The sequence below is a fragment of the Oncorhynchus clarkii genome, chromosome 12 (assembly GCF_045791955.1).
Source record: "Oncorhynchus clarkii lewisi isolate Uvic-CL-2024 chromosome 12, UVic_Ocla_1.0, whole genome shotgun sequence".
Lineage (NCBI taxonomy): Eukaryota > Metazoa > Chordata > Actinopteri > Salmoniformes > Salmonidae > Oncorhynchus > Oncorhynchus clarkii.
Window position 1 is genome coordinate 29,543,567 of NC_092158.1, and position 27,541 is coordinate 29,571,107.

Sequence of the window (27,541 nt, forward strand, 5' to 3'; positions counted from 1 at the left end):
GCCCCACAAACCGGGGGCTCAGATTCCGGCAGGGCAGATGGAGCAGGAGGTTCCTTGTGGAGAGCCAGATGCGATCACCAGGATGGAACACAGGAGCCTCACAGTAGTGGCGGTCCACCTGATCCTTCTGACAGTAGAGGGCAAAATGGAGCCTCATGTAGGCGGCATTCCACACCTCTGCACAATGGAAACACTCGTCAACTGCTAGGGCCCTCGGTCTGGCTCAGAGTCCACAGAGCCAGGGCTGGCTGATATCCCAGGACGCACTGGAAGGGAGTCAGTCCAGTGGAGGAGTGACGGAGTTCTGGGCACATACCGCCCAGGGAAGGAACTGGGCTCACTCCACCTGCCGGACCTGGCAGTGACTCAGATGTGAGGCTGACCGTGGCACCCAGCTTCTCCATAAAAGTTTTCCAGACCTGCAAAGTGAATTAGAGACCACGGTCAGAAACAATATTCTCCGGAAGGCCATAGTGCCAGAGGACCTGCTGGAATAGTGCCTCAGCAACCTGGAGAGCGGTAGGTAGACCAGAGAGCGGGATAAAATGGCAAGATTTGGAGAATGTCAACAACAATCAGAATAGTGGTAAAACCATCAAAAAGGGGGAGATCCGTTACCAAGACCTCTGAGGCACGGGAAGGGGAAGTAGTTTACCTGCTGGAGAGTGCCGGGGATATTTGGATTGAATACATGCCAAACATGAGTTGACATAGTGGGCAAAGTCCTGCGCCAAGGTGGGCCACCAGTATTTATCGGAGAGGGATTAGATGGTGCTGGTGATACCTGGGTGTCCAGCGGCGAGGGATGTGTGTGCCCAGGTCAACAGCCAATCTCTCACCCAGTGGGGATGTAGACGCACTCGAGGACAGAAGCGGGTTCCCTCCAGAGCCTGGCAGATGTCCACAGCTACCTCCCAAAACACCGGGCAAATCATACAGGAGGACCACTTGATAGGGGTAGAAAAACAGGGTGTAGGAAAGCAGGTCCTCCGGCATCCTGGTCCCCAGGCGGTGATTCTCATCTTTGATCAGGAGATGGTGGGGTTATGAAGTTGGAGCCACGGTAGGCCGAACATGACTTTGTGTACGGGTGCGGTGATGAAGAAGGGAAGGCTTTCCTGGTGCTTGGGTCCCATGGTGAGGGTAAGTGGTGCTGTGACGTGAGTAATTGTGTAGGATGGGAGGTGTGTATCCCCTACCTCCTTGGGTTCAGGCTCTGCCTCAGGACAGCCAAAGGAGGGAGGTGAGTGGTGAGGTGGACACCGACGCGCCCGAAGAAGGTTATCCAGACAGATGGCCATCGCGATGAGAGCGTCCAAGGATATGTTGTCATCCCGACATGCCAACTCCATCTGGTCCTCTTCATGCAGTCCACTGCAGAATAGAGTGTGGAGTGCCGGTTCATGCCATCCGCTGGAGGCTGCCACAGTCCGAATGGCGAGGGCGTACTCCGCAGCGGTCTGGGCACCTTGGTGGAATTGGAAAAGTCGCTCACCTCCCTCTCTGACCTCTGGAAGATGGTCAAAAACCACCTTGTACAGAGCCATGAACCTCTGGTAGGAACCCAGCTCCTCCTCTCTCCCAGATGTCTGTAGCCCACCCCAACGCCTGTCCGGTCAGCAGGGAAACGACCGTGGCAACCTTGGACCTCTCGGTGGTGGGGGCTCCTGTCTGAGAGGTGAAATAGAGGGAACACTGGAGTAGGAAGCTATGACATTTTGATAGAGTACCATCATACTTCTTCGGAAGGGACAGTTGGGCATCACGGACCTGGGAGGACGGCTGGGTAGGCTGGGGGACTGGCTCACTGACGACCCGTGGTAGGAGGCCATCCATCAGAGGTATGGAGAACCTCGCTGCTGGTGTCGAGTCGGTTGAGAACGTGGAGGACCTCCTTTATGGTCGTACCCAGTAGAGCCAGCTGGTCGTGGTGTTGGTGGAGAAGATGACCCTGTTCCTTGACCATGGTGTAATCTGCTGCTTCCATAATTTGAGGCAGTATTTTGTAACAACGAGTCAGGATGCAGATGGTGAGTTTAATAATAACAAGCGTGTTACAAAACAAGAAAAGCATCTGGACATGAAAACAGAACCAATACTGCCTGATGACTGAGGTTGGTGAGGGCTATATGAAGTGAGTAATCAGGGTGGTGATAAAGTCCAGGTGTGCTTAAGGGAGCAGGTGTGCGAATAGGGAGCAGGTGTGCGCAATGATGGTTGTCAGGTGTGCGCAATATGGGTTCGAGTGCCAGAGGGAGGGAGCAGGAGTAGGCATGACAACTTTTTCAAAACATACCTTTAAGTTGAAGATATAGTGGAATGTAACCTCTTCAGCAATGTGATCATATTCATCCTCTCAAAGGAAAGACAAATCTCTTATCTTATAGAGTTTGCTGTGGAGCAACAGAGGACAGACAGCAGGACGACAGTGAGCCGACCTCATTTGACCAGGGCTTTCAGTGTTTGGATTGGACTCCCCCTTATTTCTTCAGAGGATTGCTGGATCTTTCACAGCCATAGAGACATAAACTGCACAGGAAGCACTATTAATATACTGTAAGGGCATGAATAAAACTTTCGGTAGAGTTTTAGAAGATCTTACACAGTAGATATTCTAGTTTGGGAAGTGCACCATATTCTACGCTATTACAGTTTATTGTTGAGAAGCCATCAAATAAAGTATGTAGGCTGTCTTATTTACACTGGTCTCATCCCTCACACAAGTCATTAAATGCTGTGACACCCTGTGGAGATTGGGGCCGGGAGTGTTTAGGATACTGTAAACTTTGTATCGTTTGTTTGGTCAATGGTGGTTGGTTTTGGGTTGAAAGGTTACACTTTCAGATGTTAGAAATGGAATGAAATGCCTTTGTTCTCTCTCCTATCCTGTATCCTGTCCAATGGGGAAGGTTGTATGATCAGTTCCAATTTCCTAGGCTTGTAGGCCTCCCGCCTAGTAAGCATCACTTTGTTCATGCTTTGTCCTTTAAGTTAATGCTTTGTAACTTAAGCTTTATTCCTTGTATGTGAATCCATTCATTGTACACAGTTAATTAAATATCTACCTTTGGTGTAGACAATTCTCAGATGAATTCTTGCTAGTCAACGTCAAGCATGATGCTTGCTTGTATATTTGAATTATCTTCATGGAGTCAGATAAACATTTATTACTAGTCGCATGTGAGGCATTTATAATATCATATATACTGTATATACACATGTCAAATATTACTGTCCACTACAAGTACATTTATGACCAAGCAGTAAGCATTCATACAGTATAATTATTATCTGAATATTGTCTCATGGCTTACAAACTAATTGGGTGGACCATACCCAAGGAATCATAGAATATACAGTTGAAGTTGGAAGTTTACATACACCTTAGCCAAATACATTTAATCCTAGTATAAATCCCATGTCTTAGGTCAGTTAGGATCACCACCTTATTTTAAGAATGTGAAATGTCAGAATAATAGTAGAGAGAGTGATTTATTTCAGCTTTTATTTATTTTGTCACATTCCCAGTGGGTCAGAAGTTTACATACACTCAATTAGTATTTGGTAGCATTGCCTTTAAATTGTTTAACTTGGGTCAAACATTTCAGGTAGCCATCCACAAGCTTCCCACAATAAGTTGGGTGAAATTTGGCCCATTCCTCCTGACAGAGCTGGTGTAACTGAGTCAAGTTTGTAGGCTTCCTTGCTCGCACACGCTTTTTCAGTTCTGCCCACAAATCTTCTCTAGGATTAAGGTCAGGGCTTTGTGATGGCCACTCCAAAACATTGACTTTGTTGTCCTTAAGCCATTTTGCCCACAACTTTGGAAGTATGCTTGGGGTCATTGTCCATTTGGAAGACCCATTTACGACCAAGTTTTAACTTTCTGACTGATGACTTGAGATGCTGCCTCAATATATCCCTGTAAATATCCTGCCTCATGATGCCATCTATTTTGTGAAGTGCACCAGTCCCTCCTGCAGCAAAGCACGCCCACAACATGATGCTGCCACCCCCGTGCTTCACGGTTGGGATGGTGTTCTTCGGCTTGCAAGCCTCCCCCTTTTTCCTCCAAACATAACGATGGTCATTATGGCCCAACAGTTCTATTTTTGTTTCATCAGACCATTTGACATTTCGCCAGTACGATCTTTGTCCCCATGTGCAGTTGCAAACCGTAGTCTGGCTTTTTTATGGCAGTTTTGGAGCAGTGGCTTCTTCCTTGCTAGACGGCCTTTCAGCTTATGTCGATATAGGACTTATTTTATTGTGGATATGGATACTTTTGTACCTGTTTCCTCCAGCATCTTCACAAGGTCCTTTGCTGTTGTATCGGGATGGATTTGTACTTTTTGCACCAAAGCACGTTCATCTCTAGGAGACAGAATGCGTCTCCTTCCTGAGCGGTATGACGGCTGCGTGGTCCCATGGTGTTTATACTTGCTTACCATTGTTTGTACAGATGAACGTGGTGCTTTCAGGCATAGGAAATTGCTCCCAAGGATAAACCAGATTTGTGGTCTACAATTTTTTTCTGAGGTCTTGGCTGATTTCTTTTGATTTTCCTATGATGTCAAGCAAAGAGACACTGAGTTTGAAGGTCGGCCTTGAAATACATCCACAGGTACACCTCCAATTGACTCAAATGAAGTCAATTAGCCTATCAGAAGCTTATAAAGCCATGACATCATTTTCTGGAATTTTCCAAGCTATTTACAGGCAGTCACCTTAGTGTATGTAAACTTCTGACCCACTGGAATTGTGATACAGTGAATTATAAGTGAAATAATCTGTCTGTAAACAGCTGTTGGAAAAATGACTTGTGTCATGCACAAAGTAGATGTCCTAACTGACTTGCCAAAACTATAGTTTGTTAACAATACATTTGTGGAGTGGTTGAAAAAACTGTTTTAATGACTCCAACCTAAGTGTATGTAAACTTCCGACTTCAACTGTAGCACAAGATGCTGACAAGACAAGGAACACAAGGACAGAACAGGACACACAATGGCAAGGCAGACCATTACTTCATAGTGACTCCATGTGGCTTGTCCTTAAGTCCCTGTTTATGCAGATGTTGTTTGTCAGGGTCCACGTGGAAGGAAAGGTCAGCAAGTTTAAACCACCCCTCGTCTCTTTCCAAAACATTCTTCCCATTGTTACAGACACTGTGGGGGTTGGACCCATAGAGGTGTTCCGTTTAACCCCATGGTTGGACCCTATAAAAGGACCAGTGTCCATCCATCCTGTCACAGTTCCTGGAACCGCTTGGAGTCGTGATCATCCTCTCTGAGTTGTGTAAGTTTGAGTGTTAACCTCAGTCTCCCTCCAAAAGAAGATGCAGGACTTCGCCTTCGCTGCCCTCTCCATGTGGCTGTGTCTGGGTGCCACCGCCCTGGCAGAGTCCCATGGCCCACAACACTGCAGTAAGGATTATCTGCTTTATATCTACTTGAAGTAGTTAATGTTTGCTGTGCACTATGTGGAAAACTGCTGTTACTTGTATGACTGGTTCTGTAATATTGTCAAGGTTCATAGATTTGACAGTCTCTAACTTCAAATATACCTATATGTCTACACATCTCTGAGTTTTAAAATCTGCCTAAATGCCGTTTTTGTCTTTTAGCATCACCTAATATGACTGGGGTCCTGACTGTGGTGAGTTGCCCATTAATCCATTAACCATTATCTAATATGACTGGGGTCCTGACTGTGGTTGCCCATTAATCCATTAACAATGTCCAGTTTCATGTAAGGGCACCGTGTGGTTATATTTCCATTATTTCAAAACCAAACCAGACTCTCAGCTCAGGCAATCCTTTTTTAGTCCACTGATGTTTTTGCAGGTACAGAATTGGGTCATACTCATCTCTCTATCTCTCTCTTTATATCTTCCTCTCGCTCTTCATCTCTTGATAAAACAGATGGCCCTTACAGGAGGTGAAATCAAGGCAACTGGACATTACAGCTACGACTCTACGAACAAGAAGCTACGTTTCACTGAAAGTGAGATGCACCTCAACAAGACTGAGCATCTGGAGGACTACCTGATGCTGTTTGAAGAGGTAACACTGAGAACTAACAGAAATACACACTTATAAGACAACATTTCAGTTGAGTCCAACCCAATTGTAATGCAGAATAGCTGCTTTATAACATCAAAGTATACATGTATAACACACTTGTTTCTATGGTTATGGCACAGCATCGTCATAACCGAGTCTTCCTCCATCTCTACCGTCTCTCTCAGGGGGTCTTCTATGACATTGACATGAAGAACCAGTCCTGTAAGAAGATGTCTCTGCACTCTCATGCTCACGCTCTGGAACTCCCCGCTGGTGCAGCCCATCAGGTTGAGCTGTTTTTGGGGAGTGACACTGTTCAGGAGGATAACATCAAAGTGAATATATGGATGGGATCTGTGGCAGAGACTAAGGGTAATTATGATACGCATTAGGAGTCAGACTGTCAATGTGATTTTCATTAATTAAGTAATACATGATGGTTTATATACTGTATATTGGTTTACATAGCAAGGCTATTGAGGTGTATCAAAACATTCACATACAGTGTATGTCAGTCCTAATGTCTGTCGGTCTATCTATCTGATCTCCAGGCCAGTATTCTGCGTTAACTACTGTGGGAGAATGTCTACCACTCAGTACTTTCTACTCAACTGACTCCATCACACTCCTCTTCAGGTGTGTGACATACATTTAACTTGCATAAAGCAGTGGTAAGGTCACTGACATGTATGTAAAGTATGCTGCTACCATATTGCCCTATTACAGTACTAGATTTATTTGACGATTGTAGATTTTGTTCTGCACTGTATATCTGATTGTGCTTACGTTGTAGGTTCTTGCATGCCCGAAATCTTCATGTGATTTCCCTTTTTCTTACAGCAATTCTGAAGTGGTCACTGAGGTGAAGGCCCCTGAAATGTTCACTCTGCCGTCTTTCTGTGAGGCTGTGGAGCTGGAGGAGACTCCAAAGGGCCAGAAGAATGACTTCTTCAATATTTTCAACACTGTCTGATACAGTGGCACCAGGACCTCCAGCCCCAACCAACCAAGAGCCTGGCAAGCTAATCCACCTAGATGTTTCTCTCACTCTAATGACTACATTTGAGTGTTTTATTATTACCATCTTTCCTCTTCTGTTAGATAAGATCTGTATTATAATTTACTTTCTTTGTTGATTCCCCTTTGAAGACATTGCATAAAAGACGGATCAGATGTAAAAAGGAAAGTTAATTTCAAGTTGTCATGTTAATGTAATCTCTACGTTTGAACAGGATAGATGGGCATATAATGTTTGTACCTTACACTATTAATCTGTCACTTTAAGTTGCAAATGCCTAAGAGGTCTGCATAGGCAAATAAGAATAAAAACTCCAAATCTTTTCCAGTCTCCAAATGTATTTTTTTAAATTACCCAAGTCATCTTCAACATCTTCATCAAACATACATAAGAATATCTCTTAATCTCTATCTGAAACTAATTACAGCACCATAGCGTCTAGCCCCTGTAGTCCACATTGGCTAAACTCTAGTCTCATTAATTAGTCATGCCTTTGATCCAGAACAATAGTCTCACTGTCTTTGTCTGTCAGTATTTCTGGGGTTAGGTTTACATAAAATGTATTTCACAGACATGGTCACTTGTTGCACTTTTGTAAATGGGGTTTGAAATAACTTTGAAACTATTTATGGTTAACAGAGAGGGATGTGATACCTGAAAGGCAATGAAGTCATTAAACCCAAAACAAGCAGGGAGACAGAGCGTGAACCCTAGCTGGGGTGAGTTGCTGAGCATGAGGCCAACTGCTGTCCTTGGTGCTGCAGCTGCCAGGGCTGGGACAGTGTGACTGACTGGGACCCTCCTCCTGGGCCTCCTGGCCCATTTCAGCACCACCACATGGGGCCCACTGCATGGCAGCAGTTGCAGCAGTGGGGGACTAGTCCATGTATGAAATGAAACTGTCATAGCAACGCTATGAATCAGGCCTACCTCATTTATTCCTGGAGGAGAGAACATTCCTTTTTTTTCTGTATCACTCAGTGCGTGGACTTGATTGCATATACGGCCGTGGACCTAGGCAAGTCTGGCACTGCTTTTCCATTGACAGTAAAATAATAATAGGCTGTGAGCGTTGAGGTGGGTCACGTGTCGATCACCCCTTTGCCGCTAGCCCATCCGTGCAAGTCTAGACCATGAGTAACAGGCATCATTGAATGCACTTTCAGATAAGGAACATGCTTGTTGTTAATTAACTACAGTAAAGCTTAGTTCCTCGCAGTCTTCATAGCAAATAGGCCTAATGTGCGTAAAAACTTGGGACATCGGCTTGCTTTTCGGATGAACAATACTTTTTTATTTTACCCCTTTTTCTCCCCAATTTCGTGGTATCCAATTGTGCATAAAAAGGGAATTACGTTACATTTCCGCACACTTACCTCGGATCTGAATTCCCCCGTGGTGAATTGGCACCAATTGAATTAGGCTATATATCATATTAGTCAACATAAAGATGAAGGAAAATTCATCTCTGCTGAACAAAAACATCTGAAAATTCTGGAGCCTTATTTTGACGGTAAAATATAACAATAGCCTAATTGTCAACCAAAAATGATTGACAACCACTGGATTAGGTTGCATATCAGAATATCTTGAATCATGCATTTGGACATGTTAGATGTAACAACTTGTTTATTGAATACCATCTCGATAGTCTTTTACACTTCTTATTAAGCATTGTGGATTACTTGATAAGGTGATTACTCATGTATCTATTGCGTGACGCCGCTATGTTTATTGTTGTTGGTGTCACGGATCCCTCCGGAACTTTCACCACGCACACCTATCCCCTATTCCCACTGATTAGTATTTGTATACATGTGCCCTTTGGTTTCCATTAGGGGGTCGATTATTGTTACAATGTCTGTTGGTGAGTGTGAGTACCTATGCTGTGTGTTTTGTGCTTTCATGCCCTTGTGGATTGCGCAGATGATTACAGATCTCATCCCGTGTGTTAAATAATGTGCGCGTGTGATATTTATTCAAGGTACTCCTCGCTCTTTTGTTTTGTGTTTGTTTGGTCTTCGTCCCCGTGCCTTTACACGGCACGCTGTAATTTGGGCAAAATAAAAAAAACATACCAGCGTGCCAGTTGGGCAGGTGTCACCAGTGAAAAACATTAGTCTGGATCGCTGCTTGTATTGCATTTTGTTCCCCTATCATCCACCATACTGTATCTGCTATGTAAAGACTCCTCTGTATCCTTAGTGCACCGCATGGGCCCAGGCAGCAGCCTGTTGTATATACAACTTATTATTATTGGATCCCAGATAAAGGCTCCAGCCATAGGGTCATGATGAAGACGTGGGTTAAGAGACTGAAGATGATTCAAATGAAACCCCAGACTAACATGTTTCTCTATGAAGACAACAGAACAAAACATGTTGTATTGCATAAACACTAGGGGCTGGCTACTGCCGAGAGACAACCAAGCACACACTACCAGACTGTTATTTTCTGATGAGTGGTGACAGGACATATTTTCAGAGCAGATTCTGTTAGTTGACGTTCATTGTCATTATTTTCATGGTTTCTTAATAAATAAAATGCTTTTATCAGATGACTGATCATTGTTTTACTTGGAGACTAAATACTGTAATATGTCTGAGGATGCAGAGAGACTGATCAATCTTTACTTTATTAAATCACATTTATATTTGACATTTATTAGAACAGAATACATCTTCAACATAAAAAGTGGAAAATTAACATTTTACTGTATTTGTGATGTATAACAAAAACAATTTCTCCTTTAAATCAATGTTTTAAAAAATAATTACTGAACCACTTGAATGATCATAATATACTTGCAGCTAAGCACAAGCTCACAACATGAAATATACATTTAGCAATTCGAATCAAATAGCTTTTAGCATTTTTGTGTGTGCATTTCTAAAAGAACTGTATGCAATAATCAACTGTTTGTTTTCTATCAATGCCCAATGGAAACATATGCAGGCTATGTGTTGAATCAATTAACATACATTTCTATTTTGCACAGAAGCTTTGATGCCATGTCCAGTACCTCGGTTTCATTCTCACACTTGAACATTTTGTTGGGAATGTTTGGTAAGGGGTGGTAGTTTGGGTATTGAGTGGTCTTGGCGTCGACTCCCAGCTGTTTCAGTTTGCTCACAATGCTGGGTAGTGTGTGTAACTTGGGGCTGTAGTCAGATACCCGCTCAGCCAGAATGGAGATGGAAATGTTGCTGGAATATTGTCCATGTCTTCTGTACTCGGCTGCTATGAGAGCCTTCTCCACGGCCTGATGTACCTTGAACAGAGTCCACTCTGTGGCCCTGCCTCCTGTGTCGTTGTGAGCAGCAGCTAGATCACACTGGGCCTGACTGAGCCAGCGCTGAGCCTCTGCTCGATTGGGTTGTGGTACATTTCCATGATATGTATAGAAGTTGTATCTGGTATTGTGGCCCCTTTCTCTGGAGAACCTCTCTCTCCCACACCGGTGGCGATGAGCTTCCTGGTTCCACTGTTCGTAGAAGTTTCGGAAATTTGTGCTCCATTGCGGGGATGATTGGTTTCCCGTCCTGCTGTTCTCAAGATCCTCTATTCTGTTTTGCAGATACTTGAATGCCTCTGTGGCAAGTTGCAGACAGTCTGGATTTTTGTCTGGGTGCCACCTCAACCAGAGGCGATTGATGGCCTTGTGTTTCTCCTCTGCAGACAGAGTCCAGATCTCTGCCAGACAATCCTCAATGTCCTTTTTGGCTTCTTCCAAAGACTGTGGCAAGACCATTGTTGTTGATGACCGTGGAACAGATTCTGTCAGTTGTACCAGTTCCATGCAAGTTGCTCCAATGGAAGAAGGCTTCTTTTCCTGTTTAAATTGGTACAGATCAAGGGCACTGACTAAGATTACTTTATCTTTCCCAATTTGTATTTTGTATCTGTGTGCACTCTGTCCTGATTGGCCTGTTGGTACACACAGCTGTTCCACTATAACTGCATAACACCAATAATCCTCCTCTGCCGTCTTCTTATAGCCAACGTATTCCCCAGCTTCATAGTTGTTGAGGTAGCTCATGTCCAGGGTGTCGTGCCACTCTTCAGGAATAGGACTTCCTGGTTCTGGCGGTCCTTTCAGGGATTCTTCGGTATTGGTGCTACCAGTATCGGCACTGTTATGGATACCGTTCTGCTCCAGAGCCATCTTGACATCCTCCATGCTATCACACGAGAGAAGGTGTCCCAGAACTAGCAGGAGGTTTGAGCCGAGAATGTTATTGAGAAGGACATTAATCTCATAAGTCAGTCTCATGATGACCTCACTCTTCACTTTGTGGGCTGTGTCGTTGTTGTGTTTCAGGTAGAAGGTGCAACCTTGCTGGCCCTTTTTGACATACAGCTGTGTGGCAGCAGTGGTGCCACTCAGTAACTCCTGGCCAAGCCAAAGCACCGTTTCAAGGCTCTTGCAGCAGGTGATCTCAATGCTGCCAAAGGCTGTCTCACACATTGTGGCAGCGTCGCCTTGTGATACCTGGCCCTCTTTCTGCTGTCTAATGAGACAAACCAGACCATGCCTGAAAGGAGTAGAGGACAGATGTGCCTGAAACCATCCGCTGAACTCGCAGCACTCCCCGTACTCACACAGTTGCATGTTGGATTCCACCATGTTCTCTACTACAGTTTGGGAGAGCATTTTGGGTCGTATCTCCAGGGGCAACAATTGCAGCATTTTATGATGCCCATACCTGTCGAACCCTAAATGGTAGTTGCTCAGTTTCTCCAGGAGTTTCAAGTCTTTAAGAGCACCCTCCAATCTGCTACCCTGGAAGACTGTGTCGTTGAAATACAGAGAGTCTGAAGGGTACAGTCTGCCATCTGTTGATGGTAGATACAAAGCCTTGGGAAGTTCTGAGGTCAAATGATTTTCTTCCAATTTCCTAATCAGACAAAAAAGCTGCTCTACAGCACACTTGACAGTTTCCTCCTGATTTGGTTGAAGGGTTTGCTTGTCGGTGGAATCTGCATGGATTTCTTGTAGCACGTTGCAGTACTGCTCTGCAGTAGGCTCGTCTTTGACGCCAATTTTCTTGAAGAATTCTGCATACCTAACATCCTTTGGAGGAATGCAATACAAATATGGCCTAAACTTCACGTCGTGAGGCAATACCAGAGCTGTTTGCTTGGTCTTTACAAGAGTAGAATCTTCTTCCACCAGCACCACAGGGAGGTCAGACAACAGCTTGGGGTCAAACTCTATTGTTTGTAGATAGGTGTAAGATGTCCGGAACACTTCAGCTCGGGTTCCAACCAAGTCAGGAGTTTGGCATGGTGACTGACAGATGTTTCTGAGGTTCTCTATCACACGTTCCGGAGGGGGCTGTTCAACAGCGCCTGCTTCTATCATCATTGTTATATGCTTTTCAATAAACCTTCTTAAGTGCAGTATTGGCATGGTTGTCCAAATCAGGGACTTGTGGAGATCTTTTCCAAGTAAACAACCTCTGATTGAAACTACAGTCCTCTCTCCAGCAAATGACGGGTGGTAGCTGCACAATCTCTTTTGAATTTCCACAGGAAAAACAAACTTAATGTCAGAAATAATTTTGAGAAAGTTTGGTGCTAGATTTACGTCATCCCTTTTCAAAATAGTTTCAAACAATGTAGATGACTTTAGTTTCAGCTCTTGGAGGTTGGCAGTGACTTTGGCATCCAATTCAATTTTATGAGCAAACTCAATTATCTCCTCATCTGACACAGTGCACTTCATTTCAAGTTCTTCGAGCAGTTTCCTTGCTTGAACCTTATGAGATATGATCCCTCCATCTGGGAATATTTTCCAGAAGCTTTCTGGCACAAATCTCTCTTGCGGCAGCATGACTTCGTACAACTTCTCATTCTTATCAAAGTAGTAAGAGGCCATCTGCAGATTCCCATTGATGTTCCGAATGAATTTCACATTTTTCATTGTAGAGATGATTTTTTCATGGTACTTGTAGTTGGGTTTTAATTGTAGCAACAACAACAGTTGGACAGAGAGGATAATTTGGTTTTCGTTTAGCTTGTGTAGGAAAGGGAGAATAAACTGTACATAGTACTCCAAATCACTTAAGATTTTAATGCTCAGGTTTTCTGACAAGCTCTCATTTTCACAGTTATATTTGAGGAAGATGTTGTTGTCATCTGCCATGTACAAATCTGGAAAGCTTTCCTTGAACTCTGTTTTGAGGATGAATACATTTGGTTGTCCATCAATCCGCTGCCGTTTACCCTGTATGGTTTCAAATAATGGCAATGACTTGAGCTTTCTCTGGTAGCCCTGTCTGTTTTTAGATGAGCACATCCCAGACTGCAGAAACTGTAGTAGTTTAATCAACTCATTACTAGACAGATGCCGAAACTCTGAATGTTTCAGCTGGTGGACTTGGTCTAACACAGCACTGCAGTCACTTGTCTTCAAGAGCTCAGGGAGCAGATGTTGATACAGCAGTTGGTCCACATGTCTGAAGAATGGAATGTTTATTTTCATGAGACCAAGTTTCAGGAGGATAGATGACATGTCTTCTTTTGATTCAACGTCAATCACACTGGACATTTTCCTCATTGTTTGGAGAACATGTTTGTTAAGTCTTGGGCACACAACTGGCAAAATAGGGCAGTCAGAGAACAATTCCTTGATGGCCCTCAGAGCCTGATTATCACCTTCACCCTTCTTAGCTGCTAATTTGACTTGACCATCAAAGAATTTCCAAAGTGCTTTCAGCCATGAGAGCATTGTCTCGTCTGGTACATGTAACCTACTGTGTGGATCAGTTTCACAGTTTTGAAGGAGTTGCAGAAGTATAGGTTTCAAATACTTAACTGTGACTGGAATTGTCAATTTCTCAAGAAAGTTCCCATCTTCTAGAACCTCAACATGATTGATGTTGGTTGTGTAATCAGCAAAATCCTCTTGATGTCCATGGAACAATCCGGAAAATGTTGACAGAAGCTTGGGAGACTCAGGATCGAACACTCTGAGAATCTGATCTTGAGTGAGAAGGAGTGGAAGTCCACTGACTGATCTGGAATGCTTTTTGTTAGCAGCTATTTGAAGTCCGCTCTCTGAACTGGAAGTGTTCTTGCTAACTACAGCATCTTCGATACAGTACTCCAAGAGCTTGGAGCATCTCTCTTTGTCTTTGATCAAAGTCTGCCCAATGGGTAGAGGTAAACCCATTTCAGTTTGAGTTGGATCATTCAGTGGTTTCTTCCTCAGGTAGTTTCCCACCGTCAAAGGACTGACTCTTTCCACATCAATTCCAGCTGTTTTGAAGCAGGTCCATATTTTTGTCATCTTTGTGGATGAAGGAACCAACTGCATTCCAATATCTTCTAAAATAGAAAATAAGATGCTGTTCTCCATGCTTGTTAAATGAGGAGTGTCAGTTGGTACTGTCTTTCTCACACTTGACCAGTCAACAGTGTACTCCTTTACATGTGTCAGGTGTGTCATTGACTGGGGTTGGACTTGACAAGTTGATCTGCGTAGTATTGGAACAACACAGAGTTCTTTTTCATTGACTGACCTGTACACTTCATGAATCATTTCATGCCAATCTTGGCCGATGTCTTTGGTAATTGTGGGGAAGAAGGACAAGTAGGACCTGTCCAGGACTGAATTAATAAGATGTATGGACTTGGGTTTCACTTTCTTTAGGTTGCAGATGTAATTCAGAAGGCCAGCATACAGTGGGGCAATGATGTTCCGTTTCAGAGACTCATTCCAATCAGTCTTCAAACTTTTCCCATCCTCTTTCCAGAGTGCCCGTCTGGAAGAATCTACCTGAAAGTGTCCGTTTACATGGACTGGAAGTCCAGTTCTACCAGGCAAGGGCAGGGAGCAGAACACTTGCCCACTGAAGTCATCCTGTTTAGAATGAGAACTTACACATGCTGCCAAAGATGCCTGGGGAACTCTGCCAGTCTCTCCTTTCATATCAGTGTTTCCTTTAAAGGAGCCAAACTGCTCTGCAATGATCCACTGGCTTTGCCTTTCATCAGATGATGAAATCTTGACATTGTAAATGGCTTCATGTGGTGTTGTTGGTCCATCAGACAACAGGGACTGTTGTACGTGGTTTTGGAAATAAACCTTTTCTGCATGACTCTTCTCAGAAATACTTTTTTCAATCGAGAAAGTCATTCTAAGCGTTCCTGTGTTTGTGTTGATTTCATGGAACTGTATTTTCCTGATGTTCTTCAAGAAGAGAATCAATCCCTCAGGGTCTTCACGGAGAGCTGAAGACAGTTCATTGATATCTCTGTCATTGACAACATTGCTTGATATCTTTGAGGTTTTTGCCATGGCACACGACCTGATAGGCAACCTAAACATGGTGCCTTTTTCAAGAGAGAATTCGTTTGGGAGAAATGTATTGTAAACATCCATGAAGGTGTTCTTCAATTCGTTCTTCAGAGTGTACTTGCGACCAGGTGATTCTCGTGATCCACCTTCAACATACTTCAGATTGGGATCAGATATGCAGAGCCATTTGTCACCGGTTAGGATCGAAGGACAGTCAGTCAGGTGGTAGACTGAGTTAAATCCAAGTCCATATTTTCCAGTTTTCCCTGGAATGTTGTGCTTTCCACCTTCTCCCAGCTGTTGAATGCCTCTCAGATCAGCTTCAGAAAATACCTGGTTGTTGTACACACACAGTGCAGGGCCCTGCAGTGGATGCCATCTCTCTCCAAATGTTCTTTCCGTGCTGTGATTTCTTTTGTCCAAAACAAAGTGAATTTCTGTGGCCTCTGCATCATCAGCATTTTGGATGAGCTCCTTCAGGATGTCCTTCTTTGAGGGATAAGCTGCAATTATGTTTTTAATGCGGACGGTCAGTTCCTCATGTTGTCCGAACTCTTCGGCAAATGGTGAGAAGTTCTCTACTGAATGCTTTTGCAGTGTGTGGTGTCTTGTTGTGTTCACCCCAAAATAAAGTGCAATGGCACGAGATATCTTTTTATGGCATAAAGTGACATTTTCTGACACTTCCATCCAGGGGCTGTCATTAAAATAGAGCTGGTTAGATGGCTTCAAAACACCACTTCCATCAGGTATGAGACAGTCATCTTGGTTTTCATCAGGTATGAGACCATCCTTTTGGTTTTTATCTTTGGCCTTATATAATCCCCTTAGGATTATTGTCAGGCAAATTTCTAGATCATTATTGGAAAGTGGGCTGATACCATAGGCTTGGCTAAGTTTCTGCAGTACACCATGGAACTGTTCTGGTGTGAATTGCTTTTGGATGCCTAGACATTTCCAGAGCTCTTTGAAACTGGACAAGGAAGGTGGAAGGACATGAAGATACGGTTTAGCCTCAAAATTCTCAATTTTTGCTACAGATTTCACATCCACAAATCTGTCTTCAACCAGGATGAAGGGGAATGAGTGTGCCCTCTCAAAAATGGCTGTGGATTCCTTCTCATCTTGCAGCCATTCATTCAGAAATCTGTAGCATTCAAGGGCAATGTTGAAAAGCATCTGTTTGTCAAATGTTTGTGTGTGCTTGGATGCTTCCTGCAGCTGCTGAAGAACTGTCTCAAGTGAAGGGCTTTCACAAAGTCCCAGTATGTGTAGCACTGCATCATCACTGTGTATTTTCAAATTTGAAGAGTCTACCACAGACTGTGTCATGTCAACTAGAAGGCGACATCGGTCACTGTAAATGTCAGTAGGCTTTTGAAGCCTGACTGCTCCATCTTTACCTTCCCATGTATTCACTGGAGCACATGCTGGAATGAACTCTGTGTTTCTCAGAGTCTCCCAGTGAGGCGAGGCTTTATCCTCTAAGGAGTCCCTCATCAGCTCCAGGATGCACTGAAGATGCTTGTATGCTTTCCCTTTTTCTTTTTGCCAAATGCTGGCAATGGTCTCTGCTCTCTCTGTGATGTCCTCCAAAGGGAGATGGTTACTCAGCATCCCCAGTTCTGACAGACGTTGAATCCTTTTAGAGGAACAGAAGTCATTTTTGGTCCCCCCAAGGAACCGTCCTTCCTCTTGCTCAAACAAGCATGCTACTTTTCCTAGGGGATTCACAAGTTTTTTGATGAACTGGAGTTGTCCACTTTTCTTTGTAGGAATGCATGGGTAGCTCCTCAGTAGATTGTCAATGGCATCGTCATTCAGGTCAATAGCATGCAGCACAAGAGCGTTCCTACTCTTCTGGTCCATAGTGCTCAGGTTGTTGAATACCACGTTTTGGTAAAATGTTTCCCAATCAAATGTTCTCTGATTTAGAATCGTCTCAAAGCCGGTCTGTATGAAGCTCTGTCTCACCCACGATGGCAGTGGGACAACATGATAAGATGCGTTTGGATACCTTTGACAAACCTTCATTGCAAGCTCTCCTACAACTTTGTCCTCTTGAATTGTTGGGTGCAGAAATCTGGCATTGCACATTGAGCACCAGTTGTCCCCGTCACTGAAGAGCTCCAGAGCTTTGCCAGAGAAGTGCTGAGTGATGGCGAAGTAAAATTCATCAACCAGGGGTTTGAAGGTCTTGCTCACATTCTTTTCATTGGGCCAAAAGGTGTAGTACTGGTAACGTTGAAGGTCTCCATTTTTTGACATATTCTTCAACACTAGTAGTGTAGTGACATATGCAGTTGTAACAGCATCCTGCAGGAGAGCTCTATTCCAGTCATATTTCACTCCACTCTCCCACAGACCTCTCCGATTAGAGGTCACAGCAAAGGATCCATTCAGGTTCACCGGGAGCCCTGTGGCAACAGAGAGGGGGAGGAAGCTGAAAGCCTGGCCAACTTGTTTGGTGTCTCCTGGGACCCATTTCCCAGTCTGTGGTTCTTTGTTTAATGGTACAGCAACACCTCCTATTGGCAAGGAGAACACTGTATGCTTGTTGTCTGTCTGGACCATTTGTAAAGAATTTTGTGTCCCAAAGCAATTGTACAGAAGCCAAAACTGGACATCAGATCCATCACAATGTTGTTGAGTTAGTTCTGCTATGTTGGCGCTATGGCAGTCAATGACCTCTTGGCATTTCGCATATTGCTTCATCAGAGATTTCAGAGCATCATTCTGCATCGTTCCTGGAGGAGTGTCCTCTGGAATCTTGAATGTGCTCACAACTTTTCTGGTGGCAGTGAAAAGCGTCTCAATTTGGTCGTCTTGAGGAGGAGTGGAAGCGTCGCTCGGTAGGTTTTGAAGAGATACCATCTTGATGTTCTTCAGAAAGAGGAGATGAGTTTGTGAGTTGATCAGTTTCTGTTGAAATTTCACTATGCCATCGCTGTCATACACATTTCGGCTGATTTCTGACTTGACAGCCTCCTCTCGTGTCCGGAAAGGTAGTTTAATGAGCGTGCCCTGGTAGAATTTCTGAGTGCTCTTTTTTGAAAGATTGCAATCAAAAATGCGCTCATATGGTCTGAATTGTCCCGGAAACCTGTGCAGAACCTGCTCCCGAGATAAGTCCAGTTTGATTCCAGTATTTGCTTTGTTTTGTATGTGCTTTTGCAGGTGTGTAACATTTGGGTCAAGTATCAGAAGCCCCTTGCCACTGAGGATTGAAGGAATATCAGTCACATGGTACACAGCATTAAATCCAAGTCCAAACTTCCCTATTTTTTCAACCTTGTTTTCCTTTGAGGCAGATCCGAGTTTGACAATGTTTTTCCAGTCATCCTCAGTGAAGAGCTCGTCGTTGAAGGCCCAGAGACATGGTCCCTGACAGAGGGACATGCCTTGGTCTATGAGGCTGTCCGCTGGGTCTTTGTGGTCTCTGAAATCCACCATGAACTTACAGGTGTTTGCTCCAGCATCTTCTGCATTCTGAATGAGCTCTTTGAATATGTCATTCACTTCATCATACTCCTTCAGGATGTTCTTGATCCTCAGAGTTATGGGTTCTGACTGCCCACACTGCTCTATTCCAATTAACTCTGGACATAGGATCCGGGTGCTGAGGAACGGGATGTTTAGCCACTTTGCCGTCGCCGGTGAAATCTCCTCGTGGATGACATGCATCTCCTCCTGGTCGTGCTGTATATCCTCCAGACTGATTCTGCTTATGTCACAAAACACCGTCTTGGACAACGGTTGCAGAGTAAATCTCTGACTCCCTGCCATGACCGGCACAGGGATATTGACCTTGACGGTCTTCTTCTCTCTCCACATCCAGTTCAGAATGGCTATTGACACTTTCAGCTCTGAGGGTTCGCCAAATGGTTGGGACCTTTCTTCAATGGTCTGTTTGATTTCATAAAGGATGTCCTCTATTTCTGTTTTTGACAGTGATGTCTTCACTCTAAACTCTGTCAGCAAGGTGTTGTATGGAAGAAATTCATCGGTCACCCTCTCAATGTACAAGCTCAGATCCAAATCAGGTGGGTAGGCCAAGACTACATCATGAGGAAAAACAAAATGGTTGTGGATCCACAGCCAAGGTATGCATCTCTTGTTCAACACTTCCCTGACCGCAGGAATGTGATCTTGCATATATTTGTAAATGTTGTGCAGCTTGGTTTTAAACTCCACATCTTTATCTGGATCTGTCATTGCCTGGGCCACAGCTGCCAGTGATGACACATTCTCCATAACCTTCTCAGCAGGAGGGAGGCGTAACAGACCCAGTTTGCTGCTTACTTTCTGACTGAATTCTCCAGTAAGAGGCATGACATGCCCTACAATGCTCTTGTACTCCGAATGTCGTATCTCCTCTGGCTTGTAGAAACTTTTCCGCTTGTTCTTTTCTTTCGTGATGCAAGGATTCTCACAAGGGACCCACTGCAGCTGTGAGAGGTGCTGCAGCTGCTGATGAGAGAACTGGGAAAGCAAGTCATTGTCATTCAATAGTCTTTGAAGTGCTTCTGCCTTTTTGAAAGCCCTTTGTGAGTGAACACGTGATTTCTCAATATGGGTGGCAATATGCAACACGTTGTCTGCTGAGACTTCCATTTCCTTTGTCTGCAATCCAATACGTGTTAAGCCGTCAAGCATCTCTGGAGTCTGGGTGAACACAGCTGGAGGGAAAAAATCTCTTTCAAAAAGGACTTGGAAGGTTTTATTGTTTGGATCAAAAATGCTGGAAGTCTTCTTCAATTTTCCATCTACTTCGATGAAGCTCAAATCCTTACATTTTCTGTACAAGGTCCCATTCTGTAAGAAGAGGATACTGCCATGCTGTAAAATCCAGGTCATGATTCTCTCAGTCTCTTGTTTCTTGAAAGACTTCCTCTCAACTCCATCAACCAAATAAATGGCCGCCTGGGCGGTCTCCAGGAGATCAACCTTGAGCAACAATAGGAGCTTGCGATCAGCCTCAGTTGCACACCGGACAATGGAATGCAGCATGGGGAGTTCTGTGGGGAGAGCTGGGGTTGAACTCAGAACCACTGCCTGCTTGGATAGGGCGGCAACGTATTCTCCGGCCATTGATTGGAAGAGAGGCATCTTTGAGAGCAGATCTCGCTCCTGGACTGTGATAGGATTCAGAGTAGATAGGTAGGCTTTGAGTTCTTCTTTCTCATGGTGAGGAGCAGAACTGATTCCACTGATGACCTGACTGGCAGCTAAGTTCATGAACACCTGTAGAATGTTCTGAGGCGATAGTGGTAGTACGTACGAGTCAAGATCTCGGTGCTTCAGGCATTTATCTCTGTTCACCACTGTTCCCCCAACACTATTTATCACGTTCTCGATTTTGTCTGATAAGATGGTTTGTTTGCTTTCCCGAAAAAGTATGGTTGGATTCTGTTGTAGTCTTGCAAGTTTGACAGACTGGCTAGTATCGTGAAGAGGCTCGATGGGTATCAGTGGCATGCCTTCAAAACATCTCAGATATTCCCAGTGAGTGTTGAGACATTTCCAGAACTCTCTGAGCCACCTCAAGGGTGGGTGCTGGCCACTCCCTACCTTCCAGGTGACATGACCATCTGTCTGTTCCCAGTCCTTTGGGAGACTCTTCTTGGCAAATGTAGCCACGATGTCAGCATCCACATTGAATACGTTGAATTTCTCTAAAATTACAGAGATATGGCAATAATAACCATGTAAAAAACATGCAGGTATTTGCAATTCCACATGATATCCAAAACCTTACAGAATTTGTACAATATTGAACAATATATTATCTTACTTGTTTTAGCTAGTTGCCTCAAATGGTGGATGCTAGTGTCGCTGAGATCATCCGGCAGAAACAGGGCTTTGTAACCTGGCAGCAGCACTCTGAATGATGAGAAGACTTACTTGTAAATTGTTTATTGAAAAAAAGGCATGGATTATCCCTGTGAAAAATACTGCACTGTATATTTAGATTATTAAGAATTTACCTTGGAAATGAATCATTGTCAATAAGAGCAATGTCCTTCTCTTCATTTGTGAATGTCTTGAAAGTCCCGTCGCTGAGAGGCAGCATCTTCAGATCCCTGAGGTTGTGGTATTTCTCATCGCTCAAGATGAACTGCAGCAGAGACCGTTTGTCATCGATGGAGAGGTTGGACATGGCATCTCTGCGGAGAACACCCCTTACAAGAGCTGGAGTCACCCATTTCAGAGTGTCACGGTTTGGGAAAGCCTGCTGGACAGCTCTGGAGACATGATCTGGGAAGGTGACAAGCTTTTCTCCTCCTGCAATCAAGGTCCTGGTCACGGCAGCCATCATTTCAGATGCTTTGGGGTCATTGGATGGACACACAGACTCGGCAGGAGAAACAAACTGTCTTTCGTCTTCAGCTAGAGAGAAGACAGCAGTGTTCTGTCTAAACAGACGTTGTAGAATGTCCTCAGCAATCCCATGCCATTTGTCTCTGGTCTGACTGAGGTCTGGCCAGATCTTATACACAGCTGAGACGGGGAGTGTGGTGGTCTTGGCTAGGTTGATGGCATCCTGCAGCATCAGGAGGTATGTGTGAGGGAGAACCTCCTTCACCAGCAGCTCGTTCCACATTGCAGCTTCATCATACTTCTGGTCTTCCTCCTGCCACTTGATGTGTCTTCTGTTGTCAGTGAGGCCGAAGCAGGCGTTCACATGGACCGGGAGTCCAGTCTTGTTGGAGTCGTTGTTAGGAAGGGGCAGGAAGCAGCTCAGTCTGCCCTCAGTCAGGACATTCTCCTGGCCACACGGAAACGCCAAGTCAACATGAGGGTGGAAACTTAGCTTCTTGGCAAGTGAATCTAGCTTTGGTACATTTCCGTCTTTCATGCAACATGTTGTCACAAGCCACCTGGTCTTTGTCTCCTCCTTGTTGGAGGTAGAGGCGATGGTTTTGAAGCAGGTTGAGCCCTTGATGTTTGAATCACTCCTGGGCTTCAGACTTGGATCAGCTGTGGGACTGGATGAGGTCACTGAGAGCCGGGTGTTGACGGATCCGTTCGTGTTAATGTGCTGCAAAGAGACTGATGACACGTTCCTCAGGAACAGAGGGATTATGTCTGCATCTGCAATGAAGCTCTCGAAAAGCTGAACTACTTTGTGGTAGTCATACAGGTTATCTGAGATCTCTGAGGCCTCACTGCGCAGAGGAAACCTAAAGAGTGTCCCTTTAAAGTGCTGCTCCTCCTGGATGATGTCCTTCCATCTCTGGCCACTGACTAGTTCGACAACATCTCTGAATGGTTGGAACTGATCCTGCAGATTCAGGAGAGTTATCTGGTCTTCCTCGTTCTCCAGACACCACCGGAAGCCTCCATCCTCCTCAAACAGCTTGTCCTGAGCATCCAGGAAGCCCAGGTACTTGGAACTGAATATGGATGGCACATCTAGAAATTATCAGATGATCAGTATGAATGAAATGCTGTAAATCTTCCTGTGTATAATATCGGTTTCCACACTACAGTGGGGCAAAAAAGTATTTAGTCGGCCACCAATTGTGCAAGTTCTCCCACTTAAAAAGATGAGAGAGGTCTGTAAGAAGAAAAAGAAGAAGAAAAAAAAGAAAAAAGTCCAGAAAATCACATTGTAGGATTTTTAATGAATTTATTTAGAAATTATGGTGGAAAATAAGTATTTGGTCACCTACAAACAAGCAGGATTTCTGGCTCTCACAGACCTGTAACAACTTCTTTAAGAGGCTCCTCTGTCCTCCACTCTTTACCTGTATTACTGGCACCTGTTTGAACTTGTTATCAGTATAAAAGACACCTGTCCACAACCTCAAACAGTCACAATCCAAACTCCACTATGGCCAAGACCAAAGAGCTGTCAAAGGACACCAGAAACAAAATTGTAGACCTGCACCAGGCTGGGAAGACTGAATCTGCAATAGGTAAGCAGCTTGGTTTGAAGAAATCAACTGTTGGAGCAATTATTAGGAAATGGAAGACATACAAGACCACTGATAATCTCCCTCGATCTGTGGCTCCACGCAAGATCTCACCCCGTGGGGTCAAAATGATCACAAGAACGGTGAGCAAAAATCCCAGAACCACACGGGGGGACCTAGTGAATGACCTGCAGAGAGCTGGGACCAAAGTAACAAAGCCTACCATTAGTAACACACTACGCCGCCAGGGACTCAAATCCTGCAGTGCCAGACGTGTCCCCCTGCTTAAGCCAGTACATGTCCAGGCCCATCTGAAGTTTGCTAGAGAGCATTTGGATGATCCAGAAGAAGATTGGGAGAATGTCAAATGGTCAGATGAAACCAAAATATAACTTTTTGGTAAAAACTCAACTCGTCGTGTTTGGAGGACAAAGAATGCTGAGTTGCATCCAAAGAACACCATACCTACTGTGAAGCATGGGGGTGGAAACATCATGCTTTGGGGCTGTTTTTCTGTAAAGGGACCAGGACGACTGATCCTTGTAAAGGAAAGAATGAATGGGGTCTTGTATCGTGAGATTTTGAGTGAAAACCTCCTTCCATCAGCAAGGGCATTGAAGATGAAACGTGGCTGGGTCTTTCAGCATGACAATGATCCCAAACACATCGCCTGGGCAACGAAGGAGTGGCTTCGTAAGAAGCATTTCAAGGTCCTGGAGTGGCCTAGCCAGTCTCCAGATCTCAACCCCATAGAAAATCTTTGGAGGGAGTTGAAAGTCCGTGTTGCCCAGCAACAGCCCCAAAACATCACTGCTCTAGAGGAGATCTGCATGCAGGAATGGGCCAAAATACCAGCAACAGTGTGTGAAAACCTTGTGAAGACTTACAGAAAACATTTAACCTCTGTCAATGCCAACAACGGGTATATAACAAAGTATTGAGATAAACTTTTGGTATTGACCAAATACTTATTTTCCACCATAATTTGCCAATAAATTCATTAAAAAATCCTACAATGTGATTTTCTGGATTTTTTTTTCTCATTTTGTCTGTCATAGTTGAAGTGTACCTATGATGAAAATTGCAGGCCTCTCATCTTTTTAAGTCGGAGAACTTGCACAATTGGTGGCTGACTAAATACTTTTTTGCCCCACTGTAATACATCAACTAACTGGTGCCCTTGCACATTGACTCGATACCGGTACCCTCCTGTATATAGTCTCACTATTGTTATTTTACTGCTGCTCTTTAATTTCTTGTTACTTTTATTTCTTATTTATTTTTTTTTATTTTATTTTTTACTGCATTGTTGGTTAGGGGCTTGTAAGTTACTACTGTTGTATTTGGCATTGTGACTAAAATTTGATTTGACATATCTTACATTACTCATATCATATGTATATACTGTATTTTATACCATCTATTGCACCTTGCCTATGCTGCTCGGCCATTACTCATCCATATATTTATATGTACTTATTCTCATTCACCCATGTGTCTTTAGTATCATTAAAGGTGAAGACTGTTATTTTATCAAATCAATTCTCTGTAATTATCATTACCTAATTAAACTAATCATGTAAATTTAAGTAACTAGGAAGTCGGGGCACCACGGAAAATGTTCAGATTAAAGTTATAGTTTTCAGAATATAACTCTTCAGATATTTTAATATCTGATCAATTAGTCTTCTATTAATGAATTATTATTATTACCTTTGTCAGTCTCATCTGAACATCGTAAATTGTTGGCTATCTGCACGAAACCCAGCCTTTACTATAAATCGTCCTTACACCAATTGGCTCATTTATTTAATTACTAACTAATTAAACAAATTACAGAATATACAATACATAATAACATTATACCATCCCTAGTGGACTAAACAAAAACAGTTTGGTTATAACACAATAGATTCAGAGAAGAGAAGGGGTTTTGGAAGGAAGGCTAAGGAACATGGGTCTCTATTGAACCTGGGAAGCTATTCTTACATAAATACATATGCCACTAACGATAGCTCATTCGGAAAAGCAATGCATTGTATTTATGTGAAGCTGGTTTCGATTGTTGAGTTGGTGATATGAGGCTCTAGTTTGCCCAGTCTATGTCGCCATGTTCTTTGTGGAATCTTCCGGGTCGTCGTGTGAGAGGTTCACGTGGTCTGAGAGGTTCATCTCACTCTGGAGATTCGTCTACGTCAGTCAGTGTTCTCGTATTAGATTTGCTACCTTTCCAGCTACAGTCTGTTAGGCTGTCATCTAGGACTCACTTCTTGAGCGATCATTAGTTCAGAGTTCATACCATTTCACGTGTATAGCAAGCTCCCACGTTTCCTGGCCTGTATTGTTGACATTAGAATTAGCCCTTTTAAACGTGAGGACAAATCCTTGCGGTATTCGGAACTTGAGTGACTTTTTGTTATGTAGAGTGGATATTCAACTATTCTCCACCACAGCTCACGCTGGGGTTTGCTTAGTTCAACATGAATTGGGTCACTGGGGCTCTTATAGAAATGTAGAAATAATTTCCAACCAATGCCAATTCACTTGGGTGTGGCTACTGACTTAGTTAAACTTTACAGGGAAGACGATTTTCTCGTTTTAAAAGTTATTACATCATTTCGCAAATAGTTTCATCTTTGCTCATTCATTTTATACAATAATTAGATGCAAACCTCATAACTGAGGGACCTGCATGAACAGAGTTTGGGTAATGTAGCTGTATTGCCTATCATGAGGTCACAAACATGAAACAAAATGAACCGGGTCGTAGCTGGCTTCTCCACCGACCGTTTATACATTCTCCAAAATAGGAGTAGTTGTTCAATTCTCAAATTCTGGGACGCAGTAAAATTGGGTGGGATAATCCCTTTGTCTTACTGTGAAACACTCTCTCAATTGCATGGTCAGGGAGTCTCTCTGTGGTATTCATGACGTGGTTGTAAGGTCGTAAAACTGCCTGTAAAACTTACTTGTTAGATATTACTGCACTGTCGGAACTAGAAGCACAAGCATTTCGCTACACTCGCATTAACATCTGCTTACCATGTGTACGTTACTAATACAATTTGATTTGAACAGGTTGACCCTCCTTTGGCAGCAATAACCTCAACCAAACGTTTTCTGTAGTTGCAGATCAGACCTGCAAAAGGTCAGGAGGAATTTTTCCTCTTTCCAAAACTGTTTCAGTTCCACAATATTCTTGGGATGTCTGGTGTGAACTGCTCGAGGTCATGCCACAGCATCTCAAATCAGGTTGAGGTCAGGAATGACTGGGCCACTCCAGAAGGCGTATTTTCTTCTGTTCAAGCCATTCTGTTGTTGATTTACTTCTGTCTACTTTTCTGTTTACTGTTCTGTTTACTTTTGTTGTCCTGTTGCATCACCTAATTTCTGTTGAGCTTCAATTGGCGGACAGATAGACTTACATTCTCCTGCAAAATGTCTTGATAAACTTGGGAATACATTTTCCCGTCGATGATAGCAAGCTGTCCAGGCCCTGAGGCAGCAAAACAGCCCCAAACCATGATGCTCCCTTCACCATAGTTTACAGTTGGGATGAGGTTTTGATGTTGGTGTGCTGTGCCTTTTTTCTGCACACACAGTGTTGTGTGTTCTTTCCAAACAACCCAACTTTAGTTTAATCTGAATATTTTGCCAGTAGCGCTATGGAACATCCAGGTGATCTTTTGCGAACTTCAGATGTTGAGCAATGTTTTTTTTTGACAGCAGTGGCTTCTTCCATGGTGTCCTCCCATGAACACCATTCTTGTTTAATGTTTTACGTATTGCAGACTCGTCAACAGAGATTTTAGAATGTTCCAGAGATTTCTGTAAGTCTTTAGCTGACACTCTAGGATTTTTCTTAACCTCATTGAGCATTCTGCGCTGTGCTCTTGCAATCATCTTTGCAGGAAGGCCACTCTTAGGGAGAGTAGCAACAGTGTTGAAATTTCTCCATTTGTAGACAATTTGTCTTACCGTGGACTGACTCTTAGAGATACTTTTGTAACCCTTTCCAGCTTTATGCAAGGCAACAATTCTTAATCTTAGGTTCTTCTGACATCTCTTTTGTTCGAGGCATGGTTCACGTTAGGCAATGCTTCTGGTGAATAGCAAACTCAAATTTAGTGAGTTTTTTTTAATGGGGCAGGGCAGCTCAAACCAAAATCTCCAATCTCGTCTCATTGATTCGACTCCAGGTTAGTTGACTCATGACTACAATTAGCTTTTGGAG

General features: G+C 43.6%; 2 protein-coding genes across 2 annotated transcripts in view; one reads left to right on the forward strand and one right to left on the reverse strand.

Moving 5' to 3' along the window:
* The first annotated feature begins 5,274 nt into the window (after positions 1–5,274).
* On the forward strand, positions 5,275–7,406 carry LOC139423007 (ependymin-2). Its single transcript, XM_071174554.1, has 6 exons — positions 5,275–5,426; positions 5,627–5,658; positions 5,925–6,065; positions 6,251–6,437; positions 6,617–6,701; positions 6,906–7,406. Exons 1-6 carry the CDS (start codon positions 5,339–5,341, stop codon positions 7,036–7,038), a joined length of 666 nt encoding a protein of 221 aa, XP_071030655.1. The 5' UTR covers positions 5,275–5,338; the 3' UTR covers positions 7,039–7,406.
* A 2,299-nt stretch (positions 7,407–9,705) lies between these two features.
* LOC139423006 (sacsin-like) overlaps positions 9,706–27,541 on the reverse strand; it is a 30,447-nt gene continuing 12,611 nt past the window's right edge. Inside the window, exons 6-8 of the mRNA XM_071174553.1 lie at positions 21,376–22,804; positions 21,183–21,271; positions 9,706–21,063 (exon numbers count right to left, since the gene is read on the reverse strand). Coding sequence (XP_071030654.1) covers positions 10,052–21,063; positions 21,183–21,271; positions 21,376–22,804 — 12,530 coding nt within the window. The 3' untranslated portion in view covers positions 9,706–10,051. The remainder of the gene's footprint in view (positions 21,064–21,182; positions 21,272–21,375; positions 22,805–27,541) is intronic.